We start from the raw sequence: 19,644 nt of genomic DNA on the forward strand, positions 1-19,644 counted from the left end.
CCCCCCCCCCCCCAAGCAAGTATGCCACAATCATTGTCTACCTGTGGTACTTGAGCCTCGGTCTTCTGGCCTTTGATGCGCTGCTTGAGAGTGGTTCCCGAAGGCAGCTCCCAGTTGAGTCGCTGCCGGACCTGGTGACCGCGGAAGGCGGCCTGGATTGTGGTGGCCGCCTCTCCCTTGGTCTGGCCCTCCTCCGTTTGGCGGGCCTGTTGGGAGAGGTTACTCACACCTGGGAAGCAAGACGTCAGAGGTCAAATTTGTCACTCATATACAGATGCTACATTTAGTGAATGCAAGATTTCACTTGTTCTATTTTTATTCATTTATTCTTTTTTTGTGATATGCAATCTAGTACTGCAATCAGGTCTCAGAGTATGTAATGCTGTCAACGTTAAGAATGATGTTATTGAAGAAAAACTTCAACAAAAAAAACCCCCACCATGAACAACAGGATTCTATTTAGTTATTCTTAAATCCTACTTCATCAAAATCAATGTCACAGAGCTGTGTTATGCAATCATGATACAGCTGTAGGTGATTCTAAATATTATGTGCACTTTCACTCTTTACTGTAAATGAGATGCCTTTTTTTCAAGTTTTTGATTTTTTTTTGTCTTTGAAGAGTTTCTTTCTCAATACATACCAAGCACTTAAACGAGAAAAAAATCTGCCCCAATTCAGCTAACCTTCACGCTCTTGCTACCATGGATGGACACTCACCTGGCAGTGACCCGACAAAGACATTCGGGTCCTTGCCACTCCCCGCGACCCTCTGGTGCTTGGTCAGCTTCGGAGACTCGCGCTCCCAGAGGGCGGGCTCCGGCATGCTGAACCTCACATGGGCACTGGGCCTGGCCACCTGGGAGGGAGCAGTGGTCGGGACCGGTCTGCCCAATCCCAAATAGGGATACGCCCATCTCTCGTTGGACGGTGATCTCAATGAAGCAGCACCTGCCGGACAGCATACAGATCACACACATGGAAGTTAGCATGGTGATGAATGAGAACAAGGGTCATGGGGATCTACATTTAAATGCTGCCTTCTACAAATCTGCCATGTCAAACACATACAGACGTCAAATTTTGTAGTTAACATGACTTCATGACTTCTTTAGTCAATATAACTACTCGGGAAATCAGAAAATTGAATAATCACTACACTCCAATGCTCCAAGCAATTACATCACTGGAGATGGATGACATGATAACATTTAGCCAGTTTTGCCTTGATAAAAAAAGAAAGAAAAAGAAATGAATGATCAAAATTTTATCCAATTCTGATAGTCAGTATATATACACATTTCAATTATCTTAATGCCCCCCCCCCCCCAACACACACACACATCATTTAAAAAAAGAAGAAATGATGGGAGAAAAACAGCATTTTCTGACAGGGAAGCAAGGACATCTGATCACTTGCCAGCAGGCCAGGCCCTAACAAACAATCCATATTTCTGAGCAGCTGCCACACTCTTTTCTTGTCCTTACAATCGATGTGCAATACAAAGCTTTGCTAGTCTGTAATCACGTACAGTCTCTGTTTCCTGGCAATGGAGGAGTGAAAGCTCAATGCAACTTGGCAAAGTTCCAAAATCTCAGTACTTTCAGCTAGCTAAACCACATAGAATGCTAGCTGGTGAGCTCTGATGGACAGTTGTGTTGCGCAAAGGGAGTCTTGGACTGACCTGGACTGTGCTGGCTGCCTCCCAGGGCAGTAGCTGTCAAGTGGGAGAGATCCCCAGTCAGCTGTCGTACTTCGTTCTCCAGCCGCCCCTGCAGGGCTGCGGCCGAGGCCCGGATGGCTGCCACCCGCTCCGCTTTGCTGCGGGGCTTGCCGGGAGAGGTGACTGGTCGCGGCCGTGTTACAGCTTTGACGTGATGCAGGTTTTTGTGGGGAGAGAGAATAGGATTGTTGGAGTATGTTAGATATAAATCATGATGAAGTCACATTTTTGTAACTACTGTACAAAATAAATCCGTACCTTTCTAACCTGTCCTACAATTGCAGCTAACAGGACTGACATCTCAGATGTCATCGGTATTGACATAATGTGAAAAATCTTTATTCAATTTTACATAGCTCAATTCATGATGACTGCTAGCAAAGTGAATGCTATGTCACAGAACAATTATAGCATAATATTACAACCTACAAACTACACATTACAACATTAATGATTTATCTACAGGCCTGTCATACCTCTACTGTTGTGTGTGAAAACTTACTTGATGGTTGGTTTGGCGGCCCAGCACCATGGCTTGCAACTCCAGCAGCTACGTCGTTCTTGCTCGGTCTGCCCTCATTGTCATCGAGTTGGTTTTTGATGACCATGGAGGCAGTTGGGGCGTCCTCCTCACGGACAGGCTCAAGGACGATATCCCTCCCCAGGCCGGCTCCCTCGCTGTGCTGGTGATGCGGATCATGGAAGATTGAGACCCCAGCGGCGGCAGGATTGGGGTCTTGAGGAGTGGATGCTGACACGTCAGTCTGGGGGCTGGAGCGGAGGGAGCTGTCGCTACTGGATGTGCTCCAGAAGGCACGGTTCTCCTTGTCCGACCCCGTCACATCAATCTACAGAGAATGAGATACAAGGTTCTTTAATGACATATCCTCACAGGAGAATGAAACCGAGATAAATATTTGAGTTGAGGGAAGGCAGCAACTTAGTAAATCGCATCAGCAAAGTTTGAGGAAAATCAGGCAATCCGGTTCCAAAGTTATGAGGTGCAGCCACGCTGGATGAGAATACTAAAACGCTCTGTGACGTCATGTATGCAAAATGACAAAAAGAAAATATTTAAAAAAATCAATATATTTGCACTTTCCTAGCATAATGACAGAGCAATGGCTGTAAAGAAACTTAAAATTTGTAACTTTTTAATGTACTGTCCGATTTTCCTCCAACTTTGTGATGTGTTCTACTAATACTAATGAATTCACTCAATCCACATATATACATTTGGCTTTTATTACCCTGTACTACATTTGTAGCGTCACTGAATTCTTACTTGGTGTAGCCTATTTGGATAACAGCGGATTGCTCTGACAGATACACAGCACTGGGTCGTGGTTAACTCAATCAGCAAAGCATTAGTAATAGTCTTGGCTGGTAATCTCATTAAACTGAAACACATCAACTGAGGATTTTTATAAATGCTGATGAATAATTTCACAGACTTCAATATGTTTTTGAGTTTTGTTTGTTTTTTAAACCATCATCTCTTCTTCTCTTTTTTTCAACCATCCTAAATGGGCAACAGAATTCCAAACTCATCAATGTAAAAGACTATTTACCCTTCTGTTGTAATTTTCCTGGAAAGCATGCTGCCTGGACAGAGTTACTGGTCTGGCAAGAGGTCTGGCAAGACCCCCTTGCGACTCTTGCCCCGGTCCTTTGCTAAATGTCTCATCCAGAAACCGCCTTTCACCATCTCCGGCAGCAAAGCTGCCTCCAGCGATGATCTTTGTGGGTGGTTTTGCACTGTCCCGCTGCCTCTTGTACAAATCTTGCAATTGTTCTTTCTTCTTTTCTGCCTGCAAGGCCTTCTGTTTCTTATCCTCCTGAATTTTCTTTCTCCTGTCCATCCGTTGTCTGGCCATGTATTTCTGCACCTCCTCTACCTCGTAGTGACGCACTTTTCTGACGGGAGCTACCCTATGTTCATCTTCTCGTGCTTTTAATCTGGATGCTTTCTTCTTCTTAGACAACCGGGGAACATTGTTATTGTTCTTGCTAGATTTGGATTCTACAGGGATGGGGGAAGAGTCTCTATCCTCATCCGTCGGATCCAGATGCAAGTCATTCAGGATTCCTTGCGCTTCCTCTGGTAGCCGCCCAATGCTCGGTGGGTTACTGTTCGAATGGGGATTATCGGTCATGTCGTTGTCTGAGTCGATGGGGTGCTCTGATAACCTGTCGATCTCATCCCCGGTCTTGTTGCCGGCAGCATCAGAGGGAGCATTCGAGTCCTGCCCCTGATCTGATGTAGCATCAACTGCGAATTGCTGCCTCGGTACCTTTGGCGGTGGTCCCAACACTTTTATGACTGTCCTCTGACCCTCTCTCCAAGCACTCACACCAATGCCCCCTACAGGTTCTGGTCTCTTTGGCTTGGAAGTTGGAAGAGGAGCTTTATGGACCTTTCGGACAGGTTTGGGGTTACCTCTGCTGGTATTGGTCTTTGAGTTGACTCTATTGTCTTGGGCCAGCTTCTGCGACGGTTGCAGCGGTCTAGCAGTGTCTGTTCTTCTTTGACCTAAAGCAGGCGGATCTTCTCTGTGGTGAATGTTTTGCCTACTCGTTTTCCTTTTTATCTGGTCCTCAGTCACAATCCTGCCACCTGGCACAAGCTGAAAACGGGCCTCGGCCTGGCTGAACCCTCTGTATGCAGGAGCTGCCGGGGCCGAAGCAACTTTGCGAACAGGCACTTTGGGAGGTGCAACGTGACCCAACAGAACGTCAGCCTCGGCTTCTGAATTAAATCTCACGGGATCACTCTCCTGATGCCGCTTCCGCTGGGTATCTGCGCTGGATTCCAGCAGCTGCGATGAAGCCATCCTCTGCTGTTCCACGCGTTTACGCAGACGGTCCATATGGACACGATAAGACTGATCCTGAGGGGTCTGACTGCAGGACACAAGCCTTGACAACCACTTATTCTCCGAATTGTCTGCTGTGAGACTTGAAGCTGGGTCCTTCTGACTCAGTTTCAAAACGGGTTTATCACCAAAGAGTCGGTCATACGCAGGAATGTAGTCCTTGCTCACTCTCAGTCCTGGTTCCATCTCTACAGTGGATGACTGGCGAACGAGACTAGGAGTTGCTATGTCATTGAGGATTCTGATGTCTGTGCTGCTCCCGATAGAGAAATTTGCTGGGCCATTGCCAAGAATATCTCTGCTCGATGACTCTCCGTGAGGCTCCCTGAAATCTGTCCTTGACAGCCCTCCATACGAATTCACCAACTTGCCGGCAGAGTCATCAGAACGAGGCGCACCATTCTGGAAGTTATCAGTTAGTTGAGAGCCATGCCTCTGTGACAGGATTGGACTTGGTGTAATATCTGAGGGAGCAGCTAACTCTCTGGTCCTCACTGTGTCATCTATTAGGGGCAAAGTAAAACAGAGGTTCCATGACAAAAAAAAAAGAAAGAGGAAACTGTAAGGTGCATCATGAAGCCTAAAATGAGTACTTCTTAAATGATATTTTTGTTTTTTTGTTTTGTATTTTAAATCACACACACACACACACAGACACACAAAGACTTCCAGTGATTGGACAAGCAATATCTTATCATTACAACACCAAACAATAATTCCGGTGCATACATCATTGTTTTTGTTGCTGAATGAGAAAGCAAAACATAATCAGTTCAAAAGCTTACAGAGCTGTCATGGAGTGGGAAATTCACTTTAGCAGCCTCATAAGGCACAGCCCTGTCATACATGTACATATCATCTGGGCTAGAAGTGTGGACAATGTACCAATATTCTAAATGCTTACCAGCAATTGTGACCCTCTTTCGTGTCCTTTCTGATTGGTATCCTCTGCTTTTTGGATCAAACTGGAATCAAGAAACACACAAATGACTGTTGATAACCCAGTCAAGGGAAGGAGGTATGCACATCGTACCACATTTGGGACTAGTCTCCACTACACTTGGACCAGATTCTAGAGTGGCATGCTCTAAAAACATATCAACACAATAATTTTACATTGAACAGTCAGTGAGCATGACAAAATAATACCACTCTTCAAATAAGCACAGCAAACAAACATGGAAAATGGAAGAGTGATATTCTGCATACAGCCTTCTTTGTTGTTGTTGTTGAAAATTGACCAAATTGACTTTTGGGTTGTTGTGGTTTGCTTGATTTGTTATATGATTTATTGATTTCTTCTTCCTTTTTTTTTTGTTCAGGGAATGGGACTCGGACGAAAATGGCATTAACTTTCCTCTTGGTCATCTGTGTCACTCCTAACTCACCGCTCTTGAGTCTAACACAACAATTCTAATCATACTGCACAGCACTATATTTCATCATTCATCTGATAGTGATGTTTGTCTAAAGGTTTAAAAAAATCATGTTGGCTTAATTGTTGTAGTCTTACTCATTCATTTTTTAATTTTTTTTTCACTAATTTTTTTCTCTTTTTTTTATTAAAGGAAGTTTTTCATTTGTTCTGAGTGTGAATGCAGTGGACCACTTGTATGGAGCTGTTTCCATCACTGCCACCAATATGGAAGTACTAAAGATGAATAGATATGAAAAAAGATACCAACTGGACAAGCAAGCTGTATTCAACAAGCTAACAATCTCTACCTTTGCAGTAGCACTTGTCTTGATCTCCATGGACGGAACAGAGTCGACTGGTGCGCGGGCACCGGCAGGATGCCTCTTTTCAAGGTGGCTTCCAGAGCTACGGTGATCCCTCAGATGGGGACCATTCTCAGACTGTTCGAGTCTGGCTTCAGCACGATATAACTATCGATAAAAAAAGAAAAGAAAAAAAAATCACAGAAGTCCAGCAAGCCACCTTGCCATGATGAATATGTAAAAAGACAGAAACACATACACAAAAGGAAAAAATACAACCATCAAACACATTATATAGGTAACTGAAAGCAATCAAATACTGTATTTGACTTTCCAAGCATCATGAATTGTGATACACCCTGTTTTAACACAGCTGACCAATCCCTGAAATGGACAATTATCTATCATCAAAAGTTGTAGTCACTGTCTGGATATTGGAGCCCCGAGAAAAATTACAGCAATTGTATAGGATGCATGACACTTTGCATATTTAGAAATCCACAAATCCCAGAAGCAGAAGAATACCGCACAATGACTTATGCTTTACTTCTAAATCATACTTGTACCATTCTGTCAAGTTTGCTTTTTCTGGTTGACCAATGTCTTGGTTGGGTGTGGATTTTAATATCAGTATGGGGTGTGGGCTGGAGAACCTGTTGGCCATCAACATGGCCTTTTCAACCATCTAGCCAGCCTCCTCATATATCCTAGTCTTCTTTTTTTCTCCAGAATTACCGGGAAACGTTATATTCTACTGCATTTTGCCATTTGTAGAAATGCAAAAGAAGAAGTAACTATTCACAGAGAAAATATTGGCAGGAACATTATGATATACTCACAGCCGTTTTTGCCTCTGTAATGTTGTCCCATGCTGACTCCAAGTCTGCAAAGCAAGATTTATCACCCAACATCAGGTTATTGCTTGTTACAGCATGCAAAAACAACTATTAGGATATCTCTGAAGACACACTTTTTTCACCTGGGTTGAAATGTTTGCTCACTGTCCTTCCCTTCAATGAGCCCCCACTTCCGTGTATGTACAGTTGATATTGCAGAAACACTTTCAAATATATGGCTGGTCCAAACCATCTTCACTTTCAAAACCTGAAAAGTCCTCGGCCCATATATATGACGGTAGATGTTAATTAATTGACTTTCACTTTAGATGTAAATGGTACTACTGCTATAAAGGTGTTGCTTGGATTAGTTTTGCTTTGCTTTTTACTGTGTTGTTTTTATCTTGTTCTGACACTGATATACAGCCATAAAAACACTTCACTGTCATAAGCTATAAGAAAACTTTGGTGGTTGAAATGAGCCCTGTAATTTCACATCAAATATTTGCAACAAGCGACAAGCAAGGAATTGCCATTGTTTGTAGTTTTCAAAATCTTTTATTCATTTCTTCTTCTTCTTTTTTTTTTTTGGGGGGGGGGGGGAGGGGTGTCATGCCACCACAGCTTTGAAAGGACTACTCTGAAATTATTAGTTTGAATCTCACTCTTTCCTTTGAAGGATTTAGGTAGCTCCAGTCACATTATAAAGGCATTATTCACCATTTGCATAAAACAAAAACCCAGCTCTAGTGCTCCAAAATAGTTCTAAAATGTAAGTTAGGGAAAACAACTAATGTAAAAATTTGAATCAGAATACTCAATGTTAAGTATTGTTAAATACACAAAATGTGAACAATAGTTATTACAAAAATACACAAAATGTGAATAATAGTTATAATAAAAATTTTTATAGATTAAACCGTCTCCAGTTATGGTTTATTGAGAAAAATAGTGATATCTTCTTATATCCAAGGCTTTATTGCGAAATGTTTTACATGGTTGGATGTTTTATGATACAACTGACCAACACATCATATGCATAAAATGTGATATCTTGAACATTCTTTAAATCACTACTCTCAATGGAAACCAGTACCTTTGATGTATGACTGCATGATGCGACATTATTTCAAGCTCATATTACTGGAATTGGGAACTGCTAATGACCCCAGTGGTCCCTACTCTGTTTGGCATGCAAGGGCAATTACACAGAGATGCCAAATTATTTAGCAGCAGAAAAAAACAAAAACAAAAACAAATGATGGTCACAGGGAGTCAACCAGCAAGCACATTTTTTTTTTTTTGCCCATGATTGTTCTCTTCATAAGACCCCCCCCCCCAAAAAAAAAAAAAAATAAAAAAAATTGTTTGTTTACCCTTCACCACCAACCAAAAATCACAGAAATCTCGGGTCGGGTTTTTTATTTATTTATTTTTTTACTCTTTCAATTTTTTTTCCCCACAAATTTCATCTTCTACAAATTTGTGAATGGTTTTAAACCCAAAATTATCCATTTTAAAGGACATGTTCACCTTCATAGACATGTGGGTTGAGTGAATGCAGCAATATTAGTAGAGCACATCATTGAGAGTTTGAGGAAAATCGGACAATCCGTTCAAAAGTTATGAATTTTTGAAGTTTCTGCTCACTCAAGGCTGGATGAGAAGACTACTATAGCTTGTGATGTCACATGAGTACAACGATATAAAGAAAGAATAAAGAAAATTCAACTTAGTTTCACTTTTCTCGCATAACAAAAGAACGCTTGACTTCTCTCTTTCAGAAGGCAGGGGGAATAATATTACCCTTACTATATGTCAGTAACAAGTCGAAGAAATGTGTACTTTATTCAAAAAAGTAAAGTTTTGTGAAGTTCTCTTTTTATTTTCTTTATATGGTTGTACGCATATGACATCATACACTGTAGTAGTCTTCTCATCCAGCAGTGACTACACAGATACTTTAAAAATTCATAACTTTTGAACGGATCGTCCGATTTTCCCCAAACTTTCACTGATGTGTTCTACTAATCTTGCTGCATTCACTCAATCCACATGTATATGAAGGTGGACTTGTCCTTTAAGCTGAAGAAAGAATGAAAAATGTCTAAAAATGTTTTTTCATCACATCGACCCGTCGTAAATGTTGTTGTACAAGTGTATTAAAGCCGCGCAGGGCCGCAGACTATGACGCTGTGTAGTTTAGCATGCACTGCTAGCTAGCTTTTTGGCTCACGTGCGTGCATGCACGCGCATGAAATCCAATCAATGCAAGCATGCGCATAGCTAGCAATCGCGCCACGACATACAGTGCAGCACGACTGCCACGATGGCTACTTTTTCAGTATCTGTAACCAGCTGTCATGTCATGTGTGGAGTTTGGTTGCCAGCACCTCACTGGAAGATACTTTTTTGGAGCTGTTTGCTAAATTCAACAAAGAAGACCGTTATACGTGTTTGTCAGTTAGTGTTTCTGCCTCTCCCACTGGGCCCTGGCAAGACGTTAGTTTGAACGAATCGCTTGAAGTGTTGAGCATTAAATTTGCGCCATATTCTGTTCAAAGTTGAACTCGAAGAACTGCCAGAAATGAATCATGCTGCAAATGCACTGGAGGTGCTCATGCAGTCCGCCAAACAGCGGACACTACCCTAACGAAAAAATGCGGACTCAGTATATAAAAAATAAATAAATAAATAAAAAAATAAATGACCTACCGACCCTCTTGGGTTTTGACAATTCAGGGCAAACAAATAACTTTTTTTTTTGGCCTAATTTTGATGGATAGCAAAATAAACTGAAGTAAACTGAACTGAACTCAAGAGTAGCGACTAGAGGTACTCTTACATTATCGTATACCAAAAGAAAGTAATATGTAGTTCATTACTTACTTGCAAATGGCTTCTCATCATTGAGTTGATATGGTTGTTTCTGTACAGGAGTTGGCTCTGTGACCCGTCTGGCTCTTACTGTTGTGCTGGCCATTATCAAGCACACATCTTCTGCTCATCTGTGCAAGTGTCTGTTGTGAAGGATATCAAATGCACATCTATTAGGTATGTTGCATTATACGTTTGGGCCATGATTCATTTTCAATACTTAACTAGAAATGTTGCTATGGTGACTGGTATGCCTCCACCATAATGCATGATTCTCTTTTAAATAGGTCTATAGTACATGTGGACAATGTGTGATTACATTTTCACAAAATTTGCTGAATATTAAAATGACATGTTTGTCACAAATGTGTTGAATGTTCACCTTCCTTTACCTAGGTTTAATTGGATGAATAGGAGAGCATGTATTTGAGGATTTAAGGATTTTTACTTGACTTTGACCATTACATAAGTTCAAGGTATGGAGAAAAAGTGCAATTTCTGTATTGAGTAGTAAATTGTTACAATTTTCATCTGGCCTTTGAGCCTAAAATTCATAAGAGAATCACTGTCAGACAGAACATGCATAAATATGTACTAAGTTTCAAGGTAACTCGAGTCACTTCCGAGATATGGAGGAAGAAGTAAGTTCAGCACTTTCACTTGATCTTTGACCTTTTGACCTTTGACCTTTTTGGCAAAAAAAAAAAAAACCCAAACAAACTTCCAGGGAATCTCTATTGATTGGGTTATACATATATGCATACACTAAGTTTTAAAAAAAATAATCCTGCTGGCATTGCATTTGAAGGTGCCTAGTCCCGGTAGTGTAGAGGGTGCTGTTGATGATACTGCCGATCACCGTCAGCATTGATACGAAGATGGGTCAATCCACGTCAAATCATCCAATTTTCGGAAAAGTTGTCACCCGACCCCCTCCGATTTTCTTTAAAATCGCACCAAATGTTCCCCAAAGTGTCTGACGGAAAATCCCAAAATATTTTGCCCCAAGGTCAATTGGTTGCTAAGATACAGCCTCACATAGCAACCGGTGCGCATTCAGAAAAATTAGTTAAAAGAAAATTAGGCATTTTTGATTGATTGTGGTGGCATGGATATTTATGCAAAAGTGTTCATTTTCAGGAAATTGAGAGAACTTTATAGTCTTTGCAAGAAAAACTGACTGTGACGCGAAATTGACTTTTCGTTAACGCGCACGAGGTCACCGAAAATGGTGTTAAATGTTAATTTCCAAAATTTTGATGCATATTTAGAGGCTAGTATCTTCCACATTTTATCACCTTAGGTTCTAATATATTATGCAGTTGAAGGCTTTGACTTGCTCAGTAATTTTGAAAAAAATCGGCGCATTCATGCCCACCGTTTTTACGGAGAGCGCCCTCAAAGTTGACAAAAATGAAAAATGTGCCAAATTCAAGGTCACGGATCACCCTTCGTCCCACCTAGGAATGGCACCAATTTTTGTGTATTGATAGACATTTACCTATATTATCTTGGGTTACCAAAGAAATTTTGCTCCCGAAATGTTCAATGGCAAATTTACCCTACCGAAAATGGTCGTAAATGGCCAAATTCCCATGTAATATCACATATTGGGTTTAGAGGACATTTCAAATGTCCAGGCTTTCAAGATAAAAAGGCCTAGCCCTGTGATATTTGCAGTAGGGATAGTCTGTTATACATATTTTAGTAATATACACCACAAAACACTTTCATTACATAATAATGACCTTGAAATTTAATCCAAATTTTGATAAAAACAATAAATTGCTCCATTTTCCTCATTGCTCTGCATACAATATTATGTAATACATGTTTTGTAACACTTTTCACAGAGCAATATTTCAAGAATTATGAAAGCTGACAGCCTACCACATTAAGGTTCTAAAGTATTTGTGCTCTTCTTTCAGATTTTGTGTCAATTTGATCATGAATGTTATACCCTTGACCTTGAAGTGCTTCTAAGAATAGCTGTAAATTTGTTAACTACAAACCTACACACAATCATGACAGGTGTATTATGGCATGCTATACTAAGCTGTGATTCTTTCACAAACACAAAAGCTTTTTATGGTGTAAATGTATATACTGGAATTAATCTATATATGCTTGCAAGATATGTTACAATGAATTACTTTGTTCTGACAATGACCCTCAATTTCAATCAAAAAAGGGGACAGTAATATTTTGTGATTTTGTGTGCATTTCCTATGGAAAACAGTGCTTTGTGGTGAAACTCATAAAAAATTGACCATTTTTACTATCTATCACTTTGATTGATTAATTCTATTGTAGTTATGTTAGAAAAGTGGGCTGTGACAATTTCCAATAAAAAAAAACATGGTTATGATGTAGAAAACAGAAAAACAAAGAAATACATAAGAAATTCCAAAAACAAGAAAATACATAAGAATTGAAATGATTTTGGAAGTTTTCATATGGTACAGAACAAATCCCCCGAAAAAGAAGACTCTCAGTCCTTTTAATGTGCGTTTCACAGGCTAGAATAAGAGTCTCATTATGTTGGGCGCAATGTCCATAATTATCAACTATTATTACGTACTTAAATACAGGTCTTTATGGAGAGGAATAGGCATTTCTCATGATTTTGAAGGTCATAAATCGAGGGTCATTATCAGAACAAAGTAATAGACTGTAACATATCTTGCAAGCATGTATAGATTAATTCCAGTATATACATTTACACCATAAAAAGCTTTTGTGTTTGTGAAAGAATCACAGCTTAGTATAGCATGCCATAATACACCTGTCATGATTGTGTGTAGGTTTGTAGTTAACAAATTTACAGCTATTTTTAGAAGCACTTCAAGGTCAAGGGTATAACATTCATGATCAAATTGACACAAAATCTGAAAGAAGAGCACAAATACTTTAGAACCTTAATGTGGTAGGCTGTCAGCTTTCATAATTCTTGAAATATTGCTCTGTGAAAAGTGTTACAAAACATGTATTACATAATATTGTATGCAGAGCAATGAGGGAAATGGAGCAATTTATTGTTTTTATCAAAATTTGGATTAAATTTCAAGGTCATTATTATGTAATGAAAGTGTTTTGTGGTGTATATTACTAAAATATGTATAACAGACTATCCCTACTGCAAATATCACAGGGCTAGGCCTTTTTATCTTGAAAGCCTGGACATTTGAAATGTCCTCTAAACCCAATATGTGATATTACATGGGAATTTGGCCATTTACGACCATTTTCGGTAGGGTAAATTTGCCATTGAACATTTCGGGAGCAAAATTTCTTTGGTAACCCAAGATGATATAGGTAAATGTCTATCAATACACAAAAATTGGTGCCATTCCTAGGTGGGACGAAGGGTGATCCGTGACCTTGAATTTGGCACATTTTTCATTTTTGTCAACTTTGAGGGCGCTCTCCGTAAAAACGGTGGGCATGAATGCGCCGATTTTTTTCAAAATTACTGAGCAAGTCAAAGCCTTCAACAGCATAATATATTAGAACCTAAGGTGATAAAATGTGGAAGATACTAGCCTCTAAATATGCATCAAAATTTTGGAAATTAACATTTAACACCATTTTCGGTGACCTCGTGCACGTTAACGAAAAGTCAATTTCGCGTCACAGTCAGTTTTTCTTGCAAAGACTATAAAGTTCTCTCAATTTCCTGAAAATGAACACTTTTGCATAAATATCCATGCCACCACAATCAATCAAAAATGCCTAATTTTCTTTTAACTAATTTTTCTGAATGCGCACCGGTTGCTATGTGAGGCTGTATCTTAGCAACCAATTGACCTTGGGGCAAAATATTTTGGGATTTTCCGTCAGACACTTTGGGGAACATTTGGTGCGATTTTAAAGAAAATCGGAGGGGGTCGGGTGACAAGCACTGGATGATTTGACATGGATTGACCCAGATAGCCGAAGTTGAGCTGTCATCAAGAGTAAAGCGTGTAGGTGTTGCTAAGTAACGTTGCCTTCGTTGTCTTCTCTGCGCATCACGCAGTCTGTAGTAATGCCAGGGTGCGTGCATATGTGCTTATTATGACATCACAAAAGAAATTTGCTAAAGCTGTCTTCCCCCTGAGCCGAATCATGAGCCGAACTGTGATCGAACCACTGACTACAGTGGATTGGACTTCTTCGGACTCGGGGAAGTGGGCCACAGCGTAAGCCCCATAAGAGGAGTCGATAGCATAGGTCTCTATAGGAAACTTACGCCGGGTGCCCGCGTACGCATTTGACTAAAACACCGGGACCATGCACCTTTAAATATGAGGGAAATAGTACAATTTTGAAGTGTTGCCCTTGACCTTTCATCCCTGACCTTTCACCCCATGAATCCCAGATTCCCTAGATAATCACTGCCAGTCAGTACATGCATATATACTATGTTCCATGAAGATACCTTGAACAATTTCCAAGATACGGAGAAAAAAGTGAAATTTTAACATTTTTACTTGATCTTTTGAACTTTGACCTCATGACCCCAAACTTTCACCAGAGACACTTAATTGGGTAATACATGTATACACAAAGTTTCAAAAAAATATCTTCAGCCATTGCATATATAGATATGGGGAAATAGTGAAATTTTAAAGATTTGACCTTGACCTTTTGACCTTGAGCATGTACATCCAAAAGTTGATAGGCAAAACTTCATCCCCTAATACACATGTCTGCTAAGTTTCATTACGATACCTCAAAAGGTTTTTTAGTTACGCTGTCCACAAAATTAATTACGGACGGATGGAAGGACGGACAGACGGAAGAACGGACGGACAGAAGGACGGACAACCCGAAAACATAATGCCTCTGGCACAACTTCGTGACGGAGGCATAAAAAAATAATCAATAACATACAGTATACATGTCCTACATATTGCACAAGTTACACAGCTTAAAACATCTACAGCATTACACTATAGACAACATTGCACACTGGCACTGGGCTGACAGTCCACACCAGTAAAAATCACTGTCAGACCAGTAACTTCTTCAGGAATAGACAAGTAAAAATTGAAAAACTGGGTACCTACTGGTCCGACAGGGACAGATCGCACTAGACTAAGAAAAAATGGGTTAGTGTACAGCCCTGCTATAGACATCAAATGGAAAGTATTAAAGAAGTCATACAACTTTTTCTCAACACTTTGTCTTTTCCACAGGTCTTATTTCTATTTATCAAATCTATTTATTTTTTAAGTGGTGCAGTCTACTTTGTACCCAACTGGAAGGAATCTCAGACATTCCTCTGCAGTAAACAGTTATACCCCATACAAGCAAATCAAAATTGCTCGAAATTTTCATTCATTCTACACAAGATACCAGAATTTAATCAACTGCCTAACCCTATAACATCAATCCAGGACAAAACTATCTTCAAAACCGCAGCTCATAACCATTCCATCATGTAGAGCAACCAAAATCAGTTCTTCTCTTTTGCGCCAATAGCATCTGCCCACTAGCACACCCGTCAGCTTACCGGTAATTCCTTACAGAACATTGGGCAATACCCTAATGAAAGGAAAGCAAAAGAAGAAGAAGAAGAAGAAGAAAAAAAAAAGCTACAGACTAGTCTAGTCCTTCTGACTACTTTTATACTACTGATTTTAGAAGAGTACAATCGCAAAGACAGGACAACATCACATTGAAAAGTTGATTGACAGATGATTTCTTCTTTTTCTTTTTCTTTCAAATTCCAGGCACATCATTATTGCAATTTCTACAAACATGACGTGAAATGAAAGAAATGGTCTTGAATAAGATAAGAATCTATTACACACAAGTCATGATGTACAAAATGCAATAGGATGTGCAAATGTGTAATATTAAAGGCCTCAGAACTCACCTCAGATAAAATGCACAGTTCATTATACTCAAGGCGCCTGTATGTAAAATCACTGACTTTTGTTTTTTACCCTAATGAGGCCAATGGATTTATCTGATTAGTGATTTCTCTGCTTTGCAAACTGATACATACCAGGCAGACCTGGTAATTCAAACAATAAAAATGCTCAACTGTGCTAGCATTAATCAGCTCATCATTTGACATAGCATGGCCAATAGGTAAGATTAGTAAGAATAGATTAAAGCACGATTTTGAAAAAAGTATCAAATCATAACCAGCACAACATATGACCCAGAGAAAAATTTACACTAGAATCTAGTGTCACATTCATAAACACAAGTTTCTAAATTCTAGCAGTTTAGGCTACAATGGGTTTGTCCTGCAACTCCTTGAAGCTGCCTGAGTTGAGGTATAAAAAAAGAAGAGAGAGAGAAAAAAAAAGAAGAAGCTTGGATTGAATTAGAAAGGTTCTAGTCTAGACTTGGACAAAAAACAACAAACAAACAAACAAACAAACAAAAAACACCAAAAACCATCGAGCATTGTGCTCTGGTAGTGGCATGAGAACAGCCCATGCAGTCGAGAAGTCCTAGCACTGGCTAGTAGCAGTGTCATAAAAAGTCCTGAACAACTGCAGAATACCCCGTCATAATGTTGAGGGCGTGTGCGTGCTGGTCGCGGTCGCGGATACCTGAATACCAAATCAGAATTTTCTATTAATACTGTCCAATAACCTGCCCTTGCTTGTTAACGTCCTGATACCTGTCACTGGGCTGTGACCATGATGACAGGATATTCTGTCAGTGGGCCTTAAAGCCAGGGCAAGCGTTAAAGGGAAGCAGTCCTGAGATTTTCACTGTACTGATAATTAAGAAGAGTAAAAAATATAAACTTTCACCAATTTATACGCTTGGACATCAAAAATTGTCTCCGTACGCGATTTTTGAAAAATAATTCCTGCAAGCGATCGTGAAAGAGCCGGCAAAAAGACGCTACGTAGTGCATGCCCTACTCACCAAGTTGACAGCCGTACCTCTAAAAACCAATTTAAGTGTTCAAATGATTAGTTGCAATTTTATCATATAATGTGAAAGTTTGTGGTTTTATAATTTCAAACAAAATATTTCAAGCTTAGATATATATAATTTACGAAAAATGATATTGTAAACATAAATTTATATGTATTTTTAAACCAAATATACCATGAACTTGACATCAAATAGGCACGGTCGTTTTCTAGCTTCCGTCCGTGTTGCATACTTCTTACGTAGAAACCACTCTCGCGCGCAAATCCTTACCATATAAATGTATACATATTGTACATACACAGTACACTCGACTCCGTCCAGTCGATTTTGGCATTCAAACCGAAGATAACCTGTGCATGAGAGAGTCGAATTCTTCAAAGAAAATATTGTTTGTATCTCAATATTTCTGTTAGTCAGATAATCGCCTTTCCTCGAAAAAAAAAAAATATGACGTGAGCCGGGAAGGGTAAACACAGGGGGTCGTAGGGATATGATTTCGCTCCACTTTGCCGTGCATGTCCAGTCGGCACTGGCAGCAGCTAGCTCAGTGGCACTGTACTGCAGTCCAACCCCGGCTGCAGGCCCACGGTAAATTAAACATAGCTAGCCACTTTCCTTACCTCTCTACGCTTTTTTCCCTCGGTTCTCTTCGAAGTCGATGCTCGAGGTGTTTCTGTTTTATAACTCATGTGAGCAAATGGTCAGGATTGCATCTGGTTTCAGGAGTTTTCTCGGTTTATAACCGAGGGCCACAGCCTGCCGGTCCACGTAAAAACATCGCTTCACAAATTGTCCACGTACAGGTAGGTCACAACACGATTTCGAGATTTTGTAGGCCCTAAGTTTCTTATGTTCGGCATCGTTGTACCGATATTTCTCAGCCATACAGCTCACCTTTCACGATACTTTTGTTGGTCTGGGAAGGAAAAAAGGATTTTCCTGGGAAATTTTCTGCACGATTCGAGCAAAACTACTGATGTAAGATAGCCTGACCAGACGACGCTGAATGCGGTCGCCCCTGTAGTGTACTAGCAGGCCTGTGTAGAATCGTTTCTACCTACAAATATGTTACTCTGTACGTACTATAGAACATGCATGAGCGGCGACAGGTAGGGCTGCAGCTGCGCTTGAGACTGGAAAAGTGCGAAGGGCAAACCGCGTACGGGGTGCGTACGCGTATCTACCGTAGATCTATCATCTATTTGTACCGTCCACACGTGCAAATATAATACACAATACATACACACACACACACACACACACACACACACAACGTAGAAACAATGTCAAATACGAGTCGGAGTAGCCACCGACGTACGTCTTCATGCATCCGGGTAAACTAGGGATCATTGGGAGCGTACGGATAACGAGCAGAACACGGCTGGGAAGAGTTGTGCATCGACGACGTATGACTCTCCGCCAAGACTTGCTCATTAGCATATTCACCATACAGAGTCACACTTTTTCAACCAAAATGTACGAGCTTATTTGGTGATTATAAAGTTTGTTTTTGGTGAAAGTAGTTCATTGGAGGTACCAACAACAACATATTTTTTTAAATTTCGTGAGGACTGTGTCCCTTTAAGCGCAAGTCCATCTGGCTAGACGTTTCGCGTTTCTATATCGTGTAATTTAGACACGATCTTACAAATCTAACTCTATTTCCTACCCGTCTCTTCCTCAAGCTGATCCATGTTCAGGGTTTCTCAATTCATGTGCAAGTTGAACATCAAAAAGCACAACTCAACTCTCAACTCTCAAGGCCAAGTCACACTACCCTACCACTTTAATACAGGCTACGCTAGCGAGCTACCGTAGCTTCGACTCTATCGATTCGCCTATAAAAACTAATTTTAGATCATGAAAAACTAGAATCTAGATGGATCTAAGTGTAAAGTTATATTACATGAAAAATGCAACCAACAAATGTTTCACACTTCTTTCTGTATGCAACTCGGTCTTACTGGGAGAAGTTCGAATAAATCGTATTGAATGACTCACTTCCGAGTCACGCACGCAGTTTGCAGTGAATGAAGTTTATGCACTGAGCTGTGTGATCCCACTCCATAATGAGCCGTGTTGGTAAACTGTACTGCGGCAGTCCTACCCACACAATTTCAAAACAACTAAGTTTCACAAGGCTATGTTACAAAAATATTTCCATATATTCATACTGAAACACTCTACAAACATAATTCATACTGTGCAGATATAAAACATTACTTAATTTCTATATTTTCAGTGCAAAATGAAGGTTAACAAACGTAATTTCTAACGTTCACGAATACGTATTCAAACTATACGGAAACACTCACCCAATCGCCATTTTGATATTATCAGCTTTGAGATGCATTGTGGGATATATCCCTTGCGCTGACTCGCAAAACACGCTCGTAACGTGTATCGCCCAGTGGTAAGAGCTATAAAAACGTACAAACAGCGAAAAAAGAGGAGGCGGAGCTGTCGCTGTCTGTGTGTTTGGGTCTCAGCGATGATATCATCTCCACCCAGGCGGGGAATTGCCCTTGGGTGACCCACAGAGCAGAGCCTACTTTCAGTATGGCGAAGATTGTTGTACGTACGGTACATTGTACGTTCGCGTATGACTGAGTTGTGACTGTGGATAGGCTAGGGTGAAGTATTTGTTTACCACACATAGACTAGATAATCTAACGTTAGATCTCTATAAAACCGTTCACAGTAGAGCCGCGAGAGGGAAAG

The 19,644-nt window shown here is 40.3% G+C and overlaps 1 protein-coding gene across 1 annotated transcript in view; it reads right to left on the minus strand.

The window, feature by feature from the left end:
- LOC139735406 (centrosome-associated protein 350-like) overlaps positions 1 to 19,264 on the minus strand; it is a 39,189-nt gene extending 19,925 nt beyond the window's left edge. Inside the window, exons 1-10 of the mRNA XM_071646161.1 lie at positions 19,239 to 19,264; positions 10,045 to 10,175; positions 7,159 to 7,202; positions 6,326 to 6,487; positions 5,505 to 5,565; positions 3,296 to 5,103; positions 2,227 to 2,572; positions 1,686 to 1,868; positions 721 to 951; positions 42 to 229 (exon numbers count right to left, since the gene is read on the minus strand). Coding sequence (XP_071502262.1) covers positions 42 to 229; positions 721 to 951; positions 1,686 to 1,868; positions 2,227 to 2,572; positions 3,296 to 5,103; positions 5,505 to 5,565; positions 6,326 to 6,487; positions 7,159 to 7,202; positions 10,045 to 10,138 — 3,117 coding nt within the window. The 5' untranslated portion in view covers positions 10,139 to 10,175; positions 19,239 to 19,264. The remainder of the gene's footprint in view (positions 1 to 41; positions 230 to 720; positions 952 to 1,685; positions 1,869 to 2,226; positions 2,573 to 3,295; positions 5,104 to 5,504; positions 5,566 to 6,325; positions 6,488 to 7,158; positions 7,203 to 10,044; positions 10,176 to 19,238) is intronic.
- Between the last annotated feature and the right edge of the window lie 380 nt (positions 19,265 to 19,644).

Source organism: Diadema antillarum, unplaced genomic scaffold (assembly GCF_040938485.1).
Source record: "Diadema antillarum isolate AM-2024a unplaced genomic scaffold, OU_Dant_1.0 scf00000027, whole genome shotgun sequence".
Lineage (NCBI taxonomy): Eukaryota > Metazoa > Echinodermata > Echinoidea > Diadematoida > Diadematidae > Diadema > Diadema antillarum.